Below are 20,725 nucleotides of genomic sequence, written 5' to 3'. Positions count from 1 at the left end.
GGGTGTACCCAGGAGTCCCCCCCCCCCCCCCCACACACACACACACACGTGCACACCCTTCACCCCAGACCCAGGGGCAGGAATCCCCCACCGATGGTGCCGGGTCTTGTACGGTGCCTCCATGCAATCGCCCCAGGTGGCCTGCACCCCATTGCACCCGCTGTGTGCTGGGGTAGGGGCAGTGCCGCCTATCTAGTTAAAACTGCAACCTCTTCTTTTCCCCCCCCCATTCTCCTCTCCCCAGTTCAGTTGTGTTTATCTGCACCGCGACTCCTGCCTGAGTAATCTCTCACCCGCTAGAGCCAGGTCGCAAACCTCAAGGTTTATTATCGGGGCCGGCAGGGGCAGCGGGAGCGGGGGGCGGCTCGGCCCGGCGGACGGACAGACAGGGCTGGGGAGATCTCCCGATTATCCCACGTGCGTGTGCGCGGGCCCTTCCCCTTCGCTTTGGTATGTGTGGGTGGGAAAAATTATTCCAGCTATTTTCCTTTATCTCCCGGAGCCGAGTTGCACACCAGATAGTTGTATTTGCTTTAGATTAGCCGTCTTGGGGGCTGGGCTGGGGGGATCGTCTGGGCCGGGGGGCTAGGAAGGGGCAGCTCCTGGCCCTCTGGGTCTCGCCAGCCCCTGCCCGGGGCCTCTGGCTCCTTGTTCTCTCTTCCTTCCCGTTGAGGTCCTCCCTGCTGTTGTTGGCTTGCCCGGAGGCTGGCAGCTGGGGCTGGGCAGGGAGGTCCTTGCCAGGCTGGCCCTACCCACCCCATGCATCCCCCCGCATCTGCTTGAGGTCACCCTCTCCCCCCTTGGCGCTCGGTCCCGAGCGCGGTGCTGCCCGGCCGGCTGAGTCATGAGCTCTCGTGGTTAGAAGTGGGGCGTGGGTCGCAGCGTGGCCTTGAAGGGCAGACGGCTGTGCTCTGCGGTTCGCCCGGCTGGCACGGCGCGGGGCTGAGCGCTCCCTGCCCCGGAGCAACGGGGCTGGGGGGCGACGCGGTGTAAGCACCTGGTCCCCCCGCAAGCCGAGTATGCTGCCCCCTCCTCTGTTCCCCTGGGAGAGCCACGTGTTTGATCTCCCTCGAGTGCAGCTCCCTGGGGGAAAGAGGGATGGTTTGGCCCCCTGAAATGGCTGCTCTGGCAGCCACGTGGCTGTCGAGCTGGGTTGGGGGACTGGGCTGGGTTTGGGGAGCAGCGCAGCATCCCCGGGGTCGGACGGGCTGCGCTGGCAGGGTCTTTGCAGCTGGGCCACTGCCATGCAAGGGGTTTTTAGGGTGGGGTGGGGGCGTGGAGGCCGCGGGCATGCATGCACATGCTGGCACCAGTGCCCGTCTCCGTCTCCCACGTCCGCCCACCCTCGTGGCCTCTGTTCCCAGGAAAGATGGGGACGGGGGATCTTGGGACTTGAAACTTATTCCATATCGGTGTGGGGGTCTTCTGCTGTCCCCCTGGCCTGGCTTCGGCAGGGCAGGCACCAAGGGGCACGCATGCATGAGGGGTCTCTCCAGCCAGCGGCACCCCTCCATCCTCATCCCCTGCACCGGGCTCCGGTGTTGCCAAGCCTGAGTGCACGGTGCCTCTCTGGGCATGGGCAGAGGCAGCTGCAGCAGGGACTGGGGTGCTACTGGGAGCACTGGGAATGGTACATGGCAACAGCTGGGCCCTTCTCATCCTAACTCCCAGCTCTGAACTCAGCTTCGCTGCATCCTGCGCCACGGCTGGGCTCCCCGGTACGGCTGGTCCACGGGGCTTCCTGCCAGGGCTGGGCTGGGTGCATGGGGGTAGGTACCGGGGATGCTACCCCCAGTCCACACTAGTCTGTTCACTAGGTCTGCCCCTATTCCACATGGCCACTGACCTACAGCCCTGTGTCTGGCCAGCCTTGCTGCCTCCACCCTTGTACCCCAGCTCTGCCCTTACCCACATCCTTGCCCCCCACCACCCCGAGCACCCTCTGCTCGTATCCCAGCCTGCTCTGGTTTCCCTGCTCCCCCCCCACCCTGGAGCCAGCTGGGACAGGGGGCAGAACAGCTGGCACGGCGGGGCTTTGCAGGCACCCCGAGCTGCTGTCCTCCTGCATCAGGCCTGGGGCATGTCTAACCCCCTTGCCCCAGCACCTCCGCAATGCCTTGGAGGGAGGGGAGCCGGAAAGTTTCTCCTCCTCTGCTCTCGTGGCCTTTTCTCATTCCTGCATAATTTTGTTTCCCATTAAGCCGGCCGGGCCACTGCCCCCGATACCATCGCGACGAGGCTGGGGGGACAAAGGGAAGATGGGCTTGGAGGGGCTGATCATATCCTGGCTGGAAGGGCACACATTCAGGCCTGAAATGAGCTGCGATGGTATCTGCCTCCAGGGCGATGGTTATTGTCTGCAACAAAAGGGTGGGCTCCCTGCTTCCCGCTCGCCCCCCCCTACCCCGTCCCTGCCATGCTGCTCTCGGGAGGAGGGTTTATCTGTGCCCACGTGAGCCCCGCCATCCCGAGAGCGCATGTTTCCAGGCCGGGGAGCGACTGACACGGCTGCAGAGCGGAGCAGGGGTCTTGCCCTCCCATGCCCAGCTCTTCCAACGCCGGGCACCCTGATGCCTGCCCGGGGTCCGCAGCCTTTCTGCCTGCCCAGCCCTGGAGCTGCATGGTGACGGCCCCCAAAAAAGAGGAGGATTCAGCCGGGTGCTTTCATCCTGTCCAGCCTGGCGCCAGAAACGAGCCATGCACCTGGGAGCCGGGCAGCAGCGAGGGCTCAGCTTGGGTCAGCGGGAGTGGGCAGAGGTGGAGAAAGCCTGGCTGGGCTCCTGCCCCTTCTTCCCTCCCTGCGGCTGCAACAACCCCGCTGGTCCCAGGGTTTGCAGCCAGAGCCTGGCACCAGCGAGAGCCATGCGGGGAGAGGCAGGCAGCAGCTGGCATCCTGGGCATTGGCCCCCTGCTTGCCCCTGGGGGCATGCAGCTGGGGGGGTCCCTGCCCCATGCCCGCTTGCAGCCGGGGGTCCCCCAGGGGCTCCTGGCAGAGGCAGAAGGATGCCCTAGGCAGGGAGTGGGGGGCGGGGGAGGCAGGCAGGGAGCCGGCGTTGCTATTCCGGCTGGGTAACAGCTCCTCTATTAAGCAGGGTCAAGGTGCAGCGCGATAAAGATTTGCTGTTGTACTGTGTCAAAAAATCAATACCTCCCGCGTGATGGCTGGGAGCGATAAGCCAGAGCCGGCCCCCCAAACCGGCCGGCAGGGGAGGGGCGCCGCTCCTGCCAGGGGGACACGGCTGGCGGGGGGCAGGGGGTCCCCGATGTGGAGGGCTCTGAGCACCCCCTTGCCCACCCCCCATCCCCTCCAGCACTCTCTGGCTCTGTCTCATGGGGCTGGATGGCAGCCAGGGGTGGGGGTGCTGCTGCTGGAGCTATGGGGGCAGTGCCCAGGTACCCCAGTGCCTTCGAGCGGCCCCTGCGCCTCGAATACACCCCTCGCCAGTCCTTTATGCCCCTCCTGCAGTGGGGGGCAATGGGGCTGCTGTGGAAAGGGGTGGGCAGGACAGCAGCTCCAGGTCCTGGCCGGCCCCCGGCGCTGTCAGGGGACAAGGGATCCCCAGGCTGTGGGGGTCTCCGTCCCCGCCATCTCCCCCCACTTCCCTCCTAAATGTGCCTCGCGGTGAGCGGCTCCCCCGTCCATCCAGGCAGCAAGGGGGTCCGATGAGGGACGGGACCTGGGGCAGGGTTCCCCTTTCCTCTCTCCACCGGGACTCTCCTTGCTCCCGTTAAAGCCCGGCCCGCCGCTTTGTTGTTCCCTGCCACCTCGAGCACCCGGGACGGAAAAGCCCGGATAATCTCCTTAGTCCCTTTGGAGAGATTTCCCTTTGTGAGCTGAGGTGAGGAGTGAAGATGCAGCTTGTCTGCAGCTTAAGACTCTCCCAATCAGTCCCCTCCATCTTATCTGGCCGCTGCCATCGCGGCGTCTCGCTCGCGGAGTTGTCAGGATTTATTCCTCCCAACGACGCACGTTCGCGGCTTCTCCCAACAAGAAGGCCCCGGCTCCGACGGGCGGCCGGCTCCCTGGCTCTCGGCCAGCGTGGCTCGGAGCCCTCCATGGAGGAGGTGCAAAGGGAAGAGGCACGAACGAGTGTCCTGGATCGGTGCTAGTGCCCGAGGTGATGAGAAGAGGAGGGCTTGACTCTCCCAGAGCATCCGAGCCGGGCAGCTTTGAATGCGCTCAAGTCCTCAATGCAAAGATCTTGCAAAAATGAGTGCGTGAATCCCTTAGTCGGTGGTTTAGGAAGGTGCTGGGGATTGTCTGAAGTTAAAAACAGCTCTGTGCACCCTTCCTCTCGAGCAAGGTGTTTGTTCCCCAGTGTCCCATAGGGCACGAGTCCTGGCACTCGCCAGCGGGAATGTCCAGCTGGAGCTCCAATCCTTGCTGACCTTACCCTTTGGGTCTGGAGTGGCACCCCACAGCTCCCAGGGGTGCCCAGGATGCATCCCCCTGCTCGCCGGGGTTTTACTCCCTGTGTCTGGCAGTGATTCCCCACCGGGGTGCCTGGAGATCCTTGCAGGGGTGCCCTGGGGTGTCATGCAATGCTAGCACTGCTGTGTGTGCAAACTTGGATAAACCCAGAGATGTCAAATCCATCAAGATGGCAGATGAGAGGACAAGGAGCAATGGGCTCAAATTGCAGCAAGGGGAGTTGAGGTTGGATATTAGAAAAAACTTTCCCACCAGGAGGGTGGTAAAGCACTGGAGCAGGCTACCCACAAAGGTGGTGCACTCTCCATCCTTGCAGGTTTTTAAGGCCCAGCTCAACAAAGCCCTGGCTGGGATGATGTAGTCGGGGCTGGTCCTGCTTGGAGCAGATGTGCCCTCCTGAGCTCCCTTCAACCCTCATGGTCTATGATTTTCTATGATGGCATCTCCCAGCACAGACTGGGAATTGCAACCTCTTGTTAAAGGAATACAGGTTTGTGTTTGCTTTTTGTGCATATCTTCCCCCCCACCTTATATAAGCTGCTTGTAGAGACTGGCGGGTTTTAAAATGCTGTTTTCCCCTTGTGACTTTTTTTTGGCCACGGGGGTTCTTGCAGCTCCCCCACTCCCATCTTTCCCCTCTGTCTAAAGGGGATTAAATGAAGCAGGATTTTTTTGGAGCAATGCCACGACCATACAGTGATGGAAGAGCATTTTGCAGATGTGCTGCTTGTGCTGGCAGCCATCGGAGGCCAGGCTGCAGCGCTGCCGGGTGTGTTTGTAGAGGTGGCGGTGGGGAGCCAGGCCTCCGGAGAGCGGTGCCAGGCTTGACAGCCGAGGCATTGCTGTCTCCAAACCGGGTTTTAATGGAGCCACAGTATAGCCAGAGGCAACGCGCCCTGTATCGCTGCCGCCCAAGCGGCGCTAACACAGTGTCTCAGTTCCCCGCGTCCCAGGAGGGTGGTGAAACAGGCTGTGCCAACATGAAAGGAGCCCAGGTTTGCCCAGGTCCCGTCAGCACTGGGTCTGTGATGGCAAGGTAGACCCTGGAGAGATGGGGTCTGGTCCTACGAAAGCAGGAGCGTGGGCACGGGGGACACCAGGCGTCTTGAGAGCGGGTGGGAGGCGCGGGGGTAGCATGCAATCAAACCCCCCCACCCCTTGCCTGGGCTCTGCCCTGCAGCTTTGCACAGATTCCCCTGCTCATATCTCTCCCCGTGGCCTTTGCCTCTCACCTTCGGCCCCGTCCTCGCGCTGTCCCGCTCGGGCAGCCTTCCAGCTACTTGGTTTCTAGGGGCCGTGGGCTTTGGGGACAGCCACGCTGTCTAAATTATTTATCCTGGGATCACTGACAGCGTCGTAGGGATGGGATTCATCTCCTGCCTGCCGCTTCAATGCATCCTTGGAAACCTTCGAGTGGGAGGGGGAGGGCAGAGTGTTTCTTGGAGGCAGAGAAGTATCGCTGTCCCTGTGGGGAAACTGAGGCACGGAGGAGGGGAGGTGGCTGGACCGGTACCCGTGGGGCTGACTGGATTAGGAAAAGGAGGCTTGCAGGGGCAAGAGTGTCCCTCATGCCCTGGGGGTCTGAGAGCCAAGAGCCTGGCAGATGCTTACCGTCTGGGCTGGGCATGCCAGGGGCTCTGCAGCATCCAGCCCCGGGCCTGGAGGAAGCACAGAGGGTGCCCACAGGGTCACGGGCATGCAGTGGGGCTGTGCTCCTCCAGCTGTGTGCCAGGCAGGGCACTGCCAGGGGAAGCACGCTGCAGCATAGGAGCATTGCAGGAGCAAGGGAAGGGTTTTCCATGGCCAGGCCAGCCAACTGGCATCGTGAGCATGGCAGCTGCTGCTGTGGGGAGAAGGGAGAATACAGCGGTGCTGGGTATGGGGCAAGGTCTCTATCCGCCACACGCATGTGCACACAGGAAGCTCCTCTGGGAGCAAAGCAGTGACCCCCTGGGAGAGAGCAGCAGCTTGTTGCTCTCATCCAGGAGAGGGTCCATCCTTGTTCCCCCGACCCCCACGCACCCCGGGCATTGCCCACCTGGGCCTGTGGCACCCAGGCTTTTTGCCCCCCTTCCCTTTCTTTCCTCCTCCTACAACTTACGTCTTCCTCCCCCTCCATCCAAAGCAAACAGCCCGATACCTGCCCAATTTGGTTAATGATCCCGGAGATAGGAATTATTCCGATAACTTCCAGACCAGCTGGCTGGCGGGAGCCAATCGGATGCCGGTTTTGCCAGGAAACCGATGAGGAGATTAGATAAGTGGGAATTGTATTAACCTGCAGGGTGGTGAAACAGAGCCAGCGCCACAGATCCCGAGATTAGGGGCCCCGGGAGAGCCGCGCGCACACACAAGGAGAGAGAACGGACTTTGTTCCCTGCGATAGTCGGAGAGATTGTTTTGGCTATTAGCGAGCAAAGCCCGGCTCTTAATAACATGCACGATTGGACCAGACTGGGTTTGCTTCACGTTGCCTAAGTGCTGGCGGAGGCAGCCGGGGCCTGGATGCGGCCGTAGGGCGGATGTGCCACAGCCCCAGGTAACCCGGGGAGAGCGTGCTGCCTGCCACGTGACATGCAAGCCCGGAGTCTCCTCCTCTCGCCGGCCTCTGCACCTGCTGAGAGAGGGTTTCTGGGACCGCCGGGCTTTGTGCTTTGCAGGTGACTATGGCACCTTGTATGTCGGAGCTGGGCCGTGCCCAGGTGGCTGCCCAGCCTCTCTCTGCGATGCCCTGGCACCTCTTCGAAGCCATCCCTGAGTTCAGGATACAGTCCAGCCTGAACGTGGCTGCTGCCCCCGTGGTGGCTGGGCAGCCCACGCTCCCTGCACACTGGGGGGGCTTCAGGCACACAACCCCCGGACCTGGGCCCTGCCTGGATTGCCCTAGAGGCAGGTTGGCTGCCCTCTGTGCAGTCCTGGGTCCAAGACCCGTGCCCTCGGGCCACCTCTGCAGCCAGCCTGCCCTCCAGCGGCACAGCGCCGCAGGCCCAGCTCCCGGGGAGCCTTGCGCTTGTGGGTGGACTTTGCTCCCAGCGGCATGTCTGGGAATCTGATGCAAGCCCTGAGACTGATCTAAGGCTGTGGGAGGCAGGCTGTGGGGGCTGGTTTGGGTCCCATAGGTCTAAGCCCATGCTCTGCTTTAGGAGGGGGATGATCTCTGGTTTTGGGGGGCTGCTACGGGACCCCCCCCCGGGCTGGACCCATGTTCCCGTGCTCCCAGTGCTGCAATGGAGCAGCACTCCACCTCGCCCGGCTTAGGGGGCTGGGGAGCAAGTGATCCCCTCCACTAAACTGAAAGCCGGACCCCCCACCAGAACAACGTGGCATTGTGCCTCTTGCTTTCGCTTCTCCTAGTGCATGGTGCCAGGGGAGGGGAGCATGGGCCTGGTCTTCCAGCGGGTTTTTTAAAATCTTAAGCATGCGGGGTGTGGGAGATGCGTGTGCCCTGGTCCCGTGCCATGCGGGAGGCCAGTGGCAGGACATCCATGCTGGAAATAATGCAGCGGTGTGGTCTGTGCTGTGGGCACACGAGGGCACATTGCAGGGCAGAGCTGTGTCTGTGGGACGGGGCGATGCAGGCACTAGAAATGTGTGTGTTGGGGAGGCTGAACGTGGCCACGGTGCAGAGATCCCAGCTGGGCCCCCTCCGCAGCACTGCAGAGCATGGCCACCTGCTTTAGGGCTTCTCTAGTGGACTTCTCCCTGTGTGCCTCAGTTTCCCAGCCTTTGACAGGCAAAGGATGCTTCCCCTAGGTGACAGCAGCATAAATCCCCACCGCATCACATCCTCGACCTGTGCGCCAAGCCGCAGCTGGGCTCGGCCAGCCGGCAACCGTGGGCTCGTGGCTGAGGCTGTCTTGTCTCGTGGCTCATGTGATGCACAACAGGGAGAACTTGCACCTCTCCTGGGCTGGGTCCCCAGTGCCCTGCTGGCTCTGCTGAGCTGGGAGCAGGTTTAGCCTGACGTCTGCTCGAGATCTCGGCCATCCGGGGCTAGTCCCGGAGATCTCTTCCCGACCCCCGAGAGCGATTGCAGCAGGAGGTGCAGGGAGGTTTCCTTCGACATGCAATCGAGGCCTGGTGGGTGGAACCAGGGACTCGGTTTAAACCTGGCAGCGACTGTAGCAGCAGGCATCCGGGGGTGAGGCGAGGCTGGGGGAGAGTATGGACTGCTAGAAAGGCCCAGGGGATTCAGGCACCTGTGGCTGCAGGCCTGAGACAGCCCAGGTGAGGTTGGGTGCAGCTGTGTTGCAGAGGGGTGGACTTTTGACTTCGCCCGGCTACGGCGTGGTGGAAACAACAGGTGCTTTGTCTGCACTAGCATGTTACATGCATGCACGTGTACACATGCCAGCCAGCCCTCTGTGCACATGTGTCTGGGGTCACGGGGAAGCAGGGCTGGAAGGGACCTCACACGGGCTGAACGTAAGAGGAACAAATCCCATGTCCTTATGGTGCAGCCAGTCAGCACGCGGGCGAAGCGGACGTGGCTGTTGGGTCCCCTCCCTGCCGCTATGATGCATTCGAGCTGGAAAGCCCCTTGCTGATGCATTGGGGTGGGACTGATCCTGGCCCAGGTGCTCGCCCCGGCGTTGCCACCCAGTGGCAGTGTGACCTTGGGTCCCTCGCGCTGTCTCCTTTCTCCCTCCTGCCTTTCATCCGTCAGGTCTGCGTGCATGAGGAGGGTTTGTCGGCACTTGACAGCCAGGGCAGACGCGAACGTGCGGTGTAGAGCCGTCCACCGTGACCTCCCCGAGGGGATGCTCCGGCTCCAGGAGTGTGACGCACGGGCTTGCTTGCTCCGGGTCACTCGTGGGTGGATGAAGCCGGGAGAGCTGTGGAGGGGGGGTCTGTCTCTGGCCCGTGGGCACAGCCTCTGGGCCCCTGCTCCCATAGGGGCTCTAATACAATGAATAGAGGGAGGGTACGGTCGTGCTTGGGCCTCTGAGAGGTCCTAGGACATTTCTAGCACGTCCCCTTCCCTGCTGCAAGGATCAACGTGCACGAGTCGAGAGTCTGGTCTGGCTCCTTGTTCCTGAGAGCCCCCGAGGCACTGTGAGAGCCGCCACGCTGGGTCTGGCCACGGGTCCACCCAGCCGGGGGCAGAAAAAGTCCTGCCTCTGTGTCCCCATCTGGGTAACGCTGCAGACCTAAGCAAGCCATGCAATGGCATGCATGGCAATGCAGAGGGACACGCGGATCCTGAGCGTGCCCAACACTGAGGCACTTGAACAACCCCCTGGCCTCGAATCTGGAGCCTCGTGGCCTTCCTTTCTCTCTCCCGCTTTGCTTCCCGGTGAAGGCAGAAGGTGCAAGGCGGCTGGCTGGGCCCGCACTATTTTTGTCCCCCTGTGTCGGGGAACGGTCGCCTTTTATCAGCGCCTGTGTGTTTTCTCTGCTGGGGATTGATACACAGAAGATGGAGTGCTCTGACATGGAAAGTGTCAGGCGAGCGGGCTTATCTCGGAGACATGGTCTCCTGACCCCAACGCAGCTGATTAGCCAGCGAGACATGGGCAGGGCTGGGGAGCTGCGGGAAGAAGGGGGGCAGGGAGCAGTTGGGCACCAAATTAGCTTGTTTCCCAAACTGCTGCATAACCCCCGGGGCTGTCGGAGCCTCCCGGGTGTCACTCGTTTCCCCTGAGGTTTCCTCTGGGAGGAAGAGCCCTCGGGAGAGACGCATGCAGGGAGCTGGGCTCTCTCCCGCCGGGCCGCTCCACCCTGGAAAGGACGGGACAGGCTTATCAGCCCCCGGGTTCCTGTTTGCTGCTGCGTGAAGCCAAAGGCAAACTCCCTGGGCCGAGCCGGGGTCCTCGCCGGCATCCAGATGGGCGGGCCAGAGCTTTCCCTGGAGGGTGCCAGGGTTCGTCCCTGTAGCTCCAAGTCAGGACGCCAGAGTTTGGGGTTTGAGCCCTGCTGTCTGTGCACCGAGTCATAGAAAAAGAGGGTTGGGAGGTCACCTCTAGTCCAGCCCCCTGCTCAAAGCAGGACCAGCCCCAACTCCATCATCCCAGCCAAGCGGGGTCTTAAAAACCTCCAAGGATGGAGACTCCCCAACCTCTCTGGGTAACCCGTCCTAGCTTCACCACCCTCCTAGTGAAAGTGTTCCCTAGTATCTAACCTCAACTTTCCTTGCTGCAGCTTGAGCCCATTGCTCCTTCTGCCACCTGCCATGGTTATGAACAGTCCAGCTCCAGCAGGGCAGAGTCCCTTAAAGGGATCTCGCTCCAACCGCAAAGGAGCGAGTTCAAGCCCCTCTCCAGATACCTGGGTCCTCTCTGTGTGCAAGAGGCATCTCCTCCGAGGAGCAGCGGGGGTGGGGGCATTTGGGAGCGTAGCCACATGGATGGGTCCTGGGCCAAAGGGAGCTGGACACCCATGTGGTGTCCAGGCCCTTCAGCCAGTCTGGCCCACAGAGCTCGAGGGGTCACACTAGGGTGCTTCTGTGACCCCCTGTGCATCGAAGTTGCACGGTGGCTATTCCCATCCTTACAGCCAGGTTGGTCTCCGAGTGTGACACCCCTAAAGTACACACCGATGCTCCTAGGAGGCTGGTGGGAGCTCTTCCCTAGAGCTAGTGCCCTTCGAGGGGCTGGAGGAAGCAAGGCTGTCATCCTCCTGAGCCCAGGGGACCCGGGGGATCGCAGACATGCCTGCCCTCCATCTGTTCCACTCCCTGCTGCCTTATCCTTGCTGCATCTCTGATTATCAATGACATTTGCACAGCCGCCTCCCTGCTCCCACGCTGCGCGGGATGTGCCTCCAAAGTCCTCGAAGGACACGGGGCTGGAGGTCCCACAGTCCAGCCCCACCACCAGCATATGAGCCTACCCTGTTCCTGGCAGGTGCCTGTCTGATCTGCTTTTGCAAACCCCTGAATCCACCCCTCCCTGGGTACCGGATCCCTGTATCCCAGGGCTTAGCGGTCAGCGGCTGGTGCAGGAGGTGGAGCTGGGAAGGAGGGAAGTTCTCAGCTGCTCTTACCTAAAAGCTCATTCATTCATTCAGGAATCAGGACTCGTGGTAGAGGTGATATCTTTTATTAGACCAACTGGCTTTTTGCAAAAAAAATTCTTTAAAGAAAATTTAAAGGAATTTTTTTGCAAAAATCGAGTTGGGCTAATAAAAGATATCACCTCTACCACGAGTCCTGATTCCTTTTGCCTCTAGACCAATACGGCTACAGCCTGAATCCCTTCCTTCATTCATTCATTCATTCATTCATTGGCTGGACCTGCCCGATAGGGCTGTTGCCCAACAGGGGCACGATGCCAGGGCGAGAGGATTGGATGGCGGAGCATGCCGTGTGTGTGTGTGTTTACATGTGTGTGTGCATGTGCACACATGCCAATCAGGTATTGCCATGTGCATCAAACCAGTTAGGCATGGACCAGGTGAAATGCAGGTGCTATTTGCATATGCCAATGGGCATGTACCAAGGGGTGGGCATGATTGCATGCCCTTACCTTTGATATTGGAACTGCCTTTGTCTGTGGGGTATCTTAGCTTTTCTTCTTCAGGCGTGAGCCAGCAGGTAGCTCCAGGTGTGAGTCTCTGCTTCAGGGGAGACAAGTCTGCTGCTGCTACCAGCTAGCGGAGCTGTTCCTTCAGCTCGAGCAATGGAGCTTTATGCATCAACCTCTAACGGGTCTGGTTTCTCGCCTAGCTGACAGCCCAGTCAGAGAGGTCATTTCTCCCTGGGAGAAGGAAGGGTGCAGTTCTGTGCGTTGCTTTGACTCCTTCAGATCCCAGTATCCCCTATAAGTGGGAGCCCTGTTCTGGTCCTTGGGGTTCAAGCCTCTTTGACCTCATACAATACAGCCAGGCTGTTGCATCCAGTGATGGTTTGGGGCACACGACTTTCCCACTGCCCCTGGCCCGGTTCAGTATTTGGAGCCGGTGAGCATTTGAATTTCAGGAGTGGTCAGGCATCCATGGAGGGATCTGGGCGCAGGTGTCTCCCTGAAGCATCCCCCTGCAGAGAAGCCGGATTCATCCCATCCCTGCCAGCCTCTTTTTCCAGCACTGGGAGCCTCCATTTAGCCTCCATTTGAGTATTGGTTAGCTGCCATCTTATCTGCACGCCGAAAGACAAAGGCGCAGTTAAAACATTTTCGAGCAGCCTTCAGCGTGTATTTACATGTTATCTCACCCATTAAACCCAGAAGCTTATCAGATAATCAAGGCCATTAAGCCCGAAAGCTGCCTCTGACTTAGGGTTCTGGGAAGCAAAGTGGATCCTCGCGTCTCCCTGCCCTAACCCCTGCAAACTCCAGCTGCCTGGAGAGATCCCCAGGGGGAAAGGATCCTCCAGCCCCAAACGGAGCAAGCCTGTGAGATGCTTTAGGCTGGGGAAGTGAAGCCGCAGGTGGGATTTGCTAAAGCACTGGTACCCGATCTCCCAGCCCTGCTCGGGGTCAGTCCCCCTAGGTCAGCCCAAGCCAATTGGGCTTGGAGCGGGACTGGATGGGTTGTACCGAGCCCATCCCAGCCCGGTTTCCCCCCTGTCATCCCCAGTGCGGCCCGACCTAGGTGCTGGGCTCCTTGTTGTATGGGGAACTGCGTCGTTCTCCCAGTGCAGCGCTGACACGCCTGGGACAGCGCTGCCATATCTCCACGTAGCCTGAGCTTTTCTCCAGCTTGGGGAAAAGCTTACCCCGGTGTCTTGACAGGCAAGGCCCTTTGGATGCAGCTGGGCCTCTGCTGCTTTGTGCCCTTATGGCTCGGGCTGAGCTGTTGCAGGAAAGGAGGGCGTCACCAGGTGTAACCGCCGTGTGCACGCTGTTATCCCAGGACAAAGGGGAGTTAAACTGAGATTGCTTGCTTCTTTTGCTAGTGGTACGGGCACCTCCATCCCATGGGCTCTGCTTTCCTGGGGGTGCATCTCTCTGCCCTACTCCATCAGGAGGGCACTGTGATGTCTGTCGCACGTGTGACCTTTCCCGATGTCCTCATCAGTGGCCAAGGTCATCCCCATCCCAGCTGCCCCATCTTAAAGGACCAAGTGCAGCCAAGACCCAGACATGATTTCCTTCCCTTCCCCGTCTACAGCAAGCTGCTGCTGTTGGGCTTATAACACTTGTGGGTTCGGTAGCTATGGATTTGTGCTCAGCCTGTTCCCTTCCCATCTAGGATGCTTTCCTCTGGGAACATCCAGGGGGATTTGGAAATGAAAGACCTGGCTGAGCAGGGTGGAAAGGGGCAATGGTTCTGCTTAGCAAGGGACCAGCCAGCCACGAGCCTTCTCCGAACACGATTCCTGCTTCCCACGAAGATGCGAGTCCCAGGAGAGGGTGTAGATGCAGATCCCGTGCATAGAGGTTGGGTTTGGTATCTGGGCCAGGAGACCCGCCGTGCTAGCTGGGCCGTACGTCTGAGCAGGATGCTGCATCCAGGGAAGGGGGGTGAAGAGCGTGGGAGGATCAGCCAGCCCCTCTCTCACTGCCCCTTGTCCTCTCTCCCCAGATGAGCTGGAGCTGGTCGAGCCGGAGGGGGAGAGCCGCATCCATGCCCGGCAGAGCCTACCTGCGGGGCTGTGCTGGGGGCCGTACCACGGGAACATCCATGGCGAGCCGGCGTCTCCGGAGCAGAACGAGACAGTAAGGACCCCCTCCTCTCGCAACATTTGGGCGCCAGCCCCCCCAGCCTTGGCCTTGCCTGCCGAGCCCTTGACTCCCCAGCCCCCTGCTTGGGGGGCACGATGTCTGCCCCTCCCGCAAGAGCATCGCACCTCTCAGCCCCACTGGGTCGAGACGAGGACCACGCATGGCCTTCTCCCAGCTGGCCTCTTGCCCGATGCTGTATTCCTCTGCAGACACGCAGGCAGCATCCCTCTGCATTGAGACTGAAGGTGAAGAGGTTTTATGCAAATGACTGGCTGCCCCGATTTGCATATGTGTGTATGCACGGATTTGTTAATGCGTCGGCCGGGGTCCTGATCGCCTGCGCTGCCGTACCCGCAGCGGGAGGCTGGGATCTCCGGGCAGACACGGGCATGACCTGCATTGTCAATGGGCAGTGCGGGGTGGACAGCAGCTCTGAGCAGGGGAGCCCTCCCTTGTGTCCTGCTCCTTTTGCAAAAGCCCGCTGCATTTCCCCTCCGTGGAAAGGCCCCAGCACCACCGGGGAGCGTGGTCCGGCTCCTGGGAGCTGATTGCTTCCCTCCTCTGCTTGGGGATGCCTTCCAGGAGAGAAGGGGGATGGGGGCAGTGTCAGAGCCGGAGGAGGGAGGATGTATGAGCAACGTGGGATAAAAAGAGGGCTGCCATGTGCCCACCGCTGCCCAGGGTAGCAGGGAGGGGGCTAGCTGTGTCGCCAGGAGCACGGAGGGCAGCTCAGCCCTCCCTGAAGGAGTTATAAAGTGCCAGGCTTTTGCAAGGGCAGGCACATGGGCGCTGCTGGAGTCCAGCTCGGGTTCAAGGTGCAGGGCAGGAATCCTCCTCCTGGCAGGACGCAGCGGGCAGAGCCTGGTTGGGCCCCGAAGGAGGTTTGGGGGCTGCTTAGGCTGGGCCCTGGGTGCATCTCGCTCCTATGCTCCCCTCCTTTCCCCCCAAGCCCTGCGCCTGGCTGCAATTCGATGCAAAAGCACATTGCAGCTCCCTAGGGCTGCACCACAACAGCCAGTGCTGCGTCCAGCTCCTGCCGCTGGGACATGCACCGCCCTCTCTCGTGTGCCCTACCAGGGGACATCTGGACCCGCCACAAAGAGGAGAGGTGGGCATGGGCAGGGCAGCCTCCGGATCCGGTCTGCCACGGGGCAATGGGCACCGGTGCATGGAAAGCTTCTCTGTAGGCTTTCTGCATGTCCACTGCGGCTGCCTTCAGCAGAGCCACTGGGCAGGGGGACCCTCCCAGTCTGGGGTCTGGAGCCTTTGGGGTCGGGATAAGCTTCGTGTGTGTGTGTGTGTGTGTGTGTGTGTGTGTGTGTGTGTGTGTGTGAGAGAGAGAGAGAGAAAGCTTTATGGGTGTGCATGTGTAAGAGAGTCTCATGGGAGGTGGGTGTGGGAGAGCTTCGTGGTTGGATGGATGGGTGTGTGTGTGTGAGTTTTATGGGGGTGTGTGAGAGAGAGCACTTCATGGGGGTGAGCTTCATGGATGTGCATGTGTGTTTTGTGGGAGGTGGGCGTGTGGGAGCTTCATGAATGGGTGTGTGAGAGAGAGAACGTTTCATGGCTCTGCGTGTGTGTGTGTGTGTGTGTGTGTGTGTGTATGAGAGCTTCATGGGTGTAGGGGTGTGTGTGTGCGAGTGGTTGTCAGCTTCAGTGGTACGTGCAAGAGCTTCATGGGTGTGTTGTGTGTAACTGCATATATGTGTTAGCTTAGTGAGGGGTGCTTCTTGAGGACTGTACTTGTGTGTGTGAATGTGGGGGGTGAGCTTCATGGAGGGGTGTGTGAGTGTGTGTCAGCTTCACTGGTGTGTGCATGTGCGAGAGCTTCATGGGTATGGTGTGTGTGTGTGCGTGCGCATGTGTGTGTTAGCTTCATGGATTGGTGGGTTTACATGCATGTGTGTGTTGGCTTCATGGAGGGTGATAGCTTCATGGAGTGTGTGCTTCCATGTGTGTGTTAGCTTCATGGAGGGGTGGGTGTACATGCATGTGTGTTGGCTTCATGGGGGGTGATAGCCTCATGGGGTGTGTACTTGCGTGTGTGTTAGCTTCATGAGTGTACGTGTGTGTGACAGTGCTTCATGGAGGGATGTGTGAGTGGGTATCAGCTTCACTGCTGTTTGCGTGTGCATGTGTAAGAGCTTCATGGGTGTGTTGTGTGCATGTGTGTGTTCACTTGGCTGGGTGGGTGTGTTAGCTTCATGGGATAGGTGATCGCTTCATGGGGTGTGTACTTCCGTGTGTGTGAACTTCATGGGGGCGGGTGTACTCACGCACACTCTATACATATAATCTTTAGTGCTTTGGAAACCCTAGAGCGGTCGGGCTGGAGGAGTCTCCAGCGGTCGTCAGTCCAGCCTCGAACCGTGGGGGGGCAGCAGGTTTGGTGCGGGGTGGAGACAAGGACCGGTGCATCCCAAGCCATCACGGACCTGTCTGGAGGCAAGCTGGGGTGCACGGGGCTGCACGTGCTCCTCTCCTCCGCGCTCTGGCCAGCCCTGGGCTGGGTCCACGTGGTGCTGCCAGGCCGAGCCGAGTTTCCCAGGCCTCGGCTGTGCATCCCCCAGGTGCAGGGTGTCGGGAAAGGAGAGCTGGAGGCAGTTCCCTTTAGGTTCTTGCAAGAGAGAGCAGGACAGAAAGTCTTGGCTCTTTCTCTCTGTCTCTTTTTTTTTCCTTAGCTCCGGCCCCGTTTATCTTTGCCGAATTAAATCCTTGATTAACCCTTATCTCCCCAGTTCGGCAGCTATCTCTCCTTTGGCGCCGTATGTCCAGACACCCGGTACAGGATGATTGATTCCTTAAAGATATGCGCGGCTTTTCTGATACTTCATTTATTGTCTAAATATTTTTGCTCCCATTTCAGCGGCTCCTTATCGAGCCGCGCTGATGGTTTCCAGCCCTGCTTTTCTCTGCCGCTCGCCTCCCGCGCTATCTCTGCCCGGAGAACTGAGGAAGGAATCGCAGCTCCATCCCTGATAGGCGCTATCGCCCTCCAGTCTATTTGCCTTTGTTGTTGGGAAGAGGAGGAGGAAGAGCAAGGCCTGGCCTCCCCTGCGCGCCAGGAGGATGCAGGGGGAGGCTGCCATCCTGGCAGGGATGGGGCCTGGGACCCACGGCCCTCGCCAAGGACAAGGAGGGTCTGGCTGTACCTCTCACTCGGGTCCCAAGCTGCCTTGTCTCTTCATAGTCTCTGAGCCAGGAGGCCGCAGGGCTGGCCCATGGCAGGAAGAGATGGTCCTCATCTGCTGCAGAGCGAGACCGTGCCCAACAGTCATAGCCCATTGAGCCCCATCCAGCCGGGAGGCAGAGATGCCGCCAGCTGAGCACGGGGCTGGGAGTCAGGAACACCAGTGATGGCACCCCGTCTCTGCCACTGACTTGCCTGAAGGACCCGAATCCGCCTGCCCTGTCCCCAAGCTAGTGCATGCAAGCCCTGCAATGAGGCCTGAGCTGGGAGCATCCTGGCTTCCCAGGAGCTTTGCCAACCCCCTCATGCAAGGGCAATGCCTGGCTGGACTGGGGCACCTACCCAGCCAGGTCTGCCCCTCCAGCTGGCACAGCACCCTGCTGGCCTGTGTGCCAAGGGAGCACCGGAGTCTGCAGCCCCCCAAGCGCCCGGCAGCCCCGGGTGAAGGTTGCCGACCAGCCGCGGGGCGGTTCGCGAGCCGGGAGCGCGGGGCCAGCCCTGCCCCAGGGAGCGCGGCGCGAGCGGATGCGGTACAGATAGGGTTTCCGATGGTTATCGCGCCCGGTTCAGAGCCGAGACACTGACCTCTTTGTTACCGGGAGAACAAGGAGGGTTCTCAGAGGCGCTGGCCAGCTGGGGAGGCCGAGTCGGGCTGTGCAGGGGAGGGCACGCGAGGTTTTGCTCCGGCCCACCCCCTCCCCAGCCCAGCTGGGAGCACCCGCAGAGGCTGGGCTGAGCCTGCCGCTTTTCAGGAATGGGTGCAAGAAGGGGATGAGTCCTGCCCCCCACTCTGGGGCGATGCTGTGGCCCCCCAGGCCCTCCCACCTGTCCTGCTTTCCCATGAATTCCCACAGCAGGAGTATCCAGCGGGTCAGGGCACCAATGCCCACCTCTGCTGAGTGCAGGGAGCAGACCGGGCAGCCACTTTCTCCCACCAGCACCAGTGCTGGAGCTGGCATGGCTGGGACATGGGCCCTGCACTGGCCTTCACCACCGCTGCATGTACCCCCATGCTGCACACGGGCTGCACTTCTCCATACAGCCCACGGCTGGGAGAGCCCTGTTTCCAGCCCCCGCATCCCGACCCTGACCTTGCTATGCACAGGCTGTTGCACATTGTGGCGGGGGAGGCGTTGTGCTTTAGACCATCAGCGGGCTCCATAGGTCTTTTTGCTCCCCAAAGTTATATGCCAAAAAAGATCAGTCCTGTGCCATCAGCAAGTGTGTGTGCAAGTGCGGGTGTTTGCATTTACAAGCATGTGGGAGTGCGGGTGCCTGCGTGAAGAAGCATGTGTGAGTATGGGTGTCTGGATGTACAAGCATGTGAGAATGCATGTGTATGAGTGCAGGTGCGTGCAAAAGTCTGCAAACTTTGTATGCAAGTGTGCAGTGAACAAGCATACATGTATGGCTGTGTGTACATGCATGAGTCTGAACATGTGTGCATGTGCCTGTGAGCATGTCTGTGCGTGTGTCCACGTGTGCTTCTGTGAGGATGTGACTATGTGCCCATGTGTCTGAGTGTGCATATGGGGGGGTGTATGCGTGTGTGTCTGTGTACACTTAAGTGTGCATATGCATGCAAGTGCCTGAGCTTGTGTGCATCTGTCTGAGCATGTCTGCATGTCTGTGCATGCATGTGTGCGTGTGTTATCACGCCGGGAGCACTGTGCTCCTGGCAGCGATAAGGCCTGAACCACCCGAGCCCGTCAGGCAGAGTCAGAGGGTTTAGAGCTGTTGGGAGCCGTAATGAGATTCTCTGTCGTTCCCGCCGCCACCAGCCCAGGAGCTGGCAGATTAATATTTTTTCCCCTCTTCTGCTCATTAATATTCATTAATGGCGCAGGAAGGCAGCACAGGTCGGAGCCCAGGGCCGGGCAGCGGGATGGGGAGGGCAGCGCGGGGGCAGCTTCCAGCAGTGGTGACTGTTGCCCTGCTCGTGCCCTGCTCTCCCCTGGCAGGAGCTGCATCCACAGCATCCTTTTCCCCTTGTGCGCCTGTGCATTTACACACACATGCCTGCACTTACATTGCATTGCAGCAAGGCTGGGCAGGCATCCGGCTTGCAGTGCAACGGGACAGTGTCGGATGGGGTGGCCGAGCTACGTTGTCTCCAGCCCTGGGCGCTGCTGGGTGGGGCGGGAGCAGCCGGGAGGGGATCGTGGGTGCGAGGAGACGGGAGGGTGCTGGCTGTTCACCCCCGAGTGCAGCAGAGGCAGGGATGCGCGCTCTCCTTGCCATGACACTGCCACCCGCCAGCGCCGGGAGCATCCAGCCTGGCACCTGCTCTGCTAGCCGTGGGGGTTCATGCAGTGCAGCTCCCTTGCAGGGGGGGTGCCTGGTGTGAATGCATGTATGCCTTGTGCAGCCGATTTGGGACAGGGGTGGGCCCTGCCTGCTCTTGGCCCACCCCATCTCCCCCCATGCCAGGCACACGTGGACCCAGGCATTGCCCTGCCGCCCGCCTGCCCTCACCCTCTTCTGCTGTTGACAGAACCCACCGGTGACCCTGATCCTGGGAGATGAGCACTGCTGGCTGTCCCGCCTGCCCCTGGTGTCCACCGAGGCCGAGGCCAACGCGGTGATCTACAGGAAGGGTTGGTACCCATCTGTCAGGGCCCTTATGGGGCCAGCGTGGGTGCGAGGGACAGTGGCATCCCCTGTCTTGCCCCCAGAAACCTCCTTCCCAGGGCGGCAGTGGGTGCAGGAGGGGGCGGTGGCTGGTTTCATGAGCCTGCTCCAGCATCCTCCAGAGCCGGGAGCAGCTGATCGAAGAGCTCAGCCCAAAGCACGGGCTGACACTGCCACCTCCCGGCTGGCCCGGGGATGGGAGGCAGGGAACAGGCAGCCGCTCCGGATCTGCTGGCTCTGTGCCGCAGGTGGAGCCTCCTTCAAGGAGATGCTACAGGGTCCTCAGGACACCCATCACCAGCCCTTCGCCTGTTTCTGGAGCACGGCTGGCAGTAGGGCGCGTGTGTGCAGGCTGGGAAAGGGGGGTCCTAGCATCCAGTGCCCCCCTGATCCCCCGCCTTGCCTCCACAGATGAAGGCATCTGGTGCAAGACCACGCAGGCCGTGCGGGAGGGCGAGCCGCTGAGCGCCATCGTGATGACCGAACCGCAGGCCATCCCCAACCACACTGTGAAGCCCGAGCCCGGCGATGTCCCGTACCCGGCCACGCTGCACTCCGACATCCAACTCCTGCCCCAGCAGGCTGGCATGGCTGCCATCCTGGCCACGGCCGTCGTGAACAGTAAGACGGGGTCCTGCCTGTGCTGTGGGATCAGCCCTGGCTGCTGGCTCTGGGGAGGAGCAGGTCCTGCTTGCCAGCCGGCCTCCCCGTGCCTCAGTTTCCCCCAGGGTGGCCAAGGGTGGGGATGCCACCTGCAGCAGGAGAGGTCCTGGCTGCATCTCGCCCCCACCCCATGCTCCTCCTGTTCCCTTCTCCCAGATTGGGGCATCATCAGCACCTGCTTGAGGGTGGGGGGAGTCTATCCCA

The 20,725-nt window shown here is 60.7% G+C and overlaps 1 protein-coding gene across 4 annotated transcripts in view; it reads left to right on the top strand.

Moving 5' to 3' along the window:
• The window catches only part of ZFPM1 (zinc finger protein, FOG family member 1), a 75,427-nt gene that overhangs the window by 44,443 nt on the left and 10,259 nt on the right, over positions 1–20,725 (top strand). For 3 of the 4 annotated variants that reach the window (XM_025209183.1, XM_006027883.2, XM_025209184.1), the window contains exons 4-6: positions 13,898–14,031; positions 19,722–19,824; positions 20,270–20,479. In XM_025209183.1, the coding sequence (XP_025064968.1) occupies positions 13,898–14,031; positions 19,722–19,824; positions 20,270–20,479 (447 nt within the window). Of the gene's footprint in view, positions 1–13,897; positions 14,283–19,721; positions 19,825–20,269; positions 20,480–20,725 lie in introns of those variants that run through there. The other variant, XM_025209185.1, reaches the window with a different exon arrangement.

The sequence above is a fragment of the Alligator sinensis genome, unplaced genomic scaffold, assembly GCF_000455745.1.
Source record: "Alligator sinensis unplaced genomic scaffold, ASM45574v1 scaffold255_1, whole genome shotgun sequence".
Lineage (NCBI taxonomy): Eukaryota > Metazoa > Chordata > Crocodylia > Alligatoridae > Alligator > Alligator sinensis.
The sequence above is the reverse complement of the archived record's forward strand: the minus strand, read 5'-3'. Positions and strand labels throughout refer to the sequence as shown.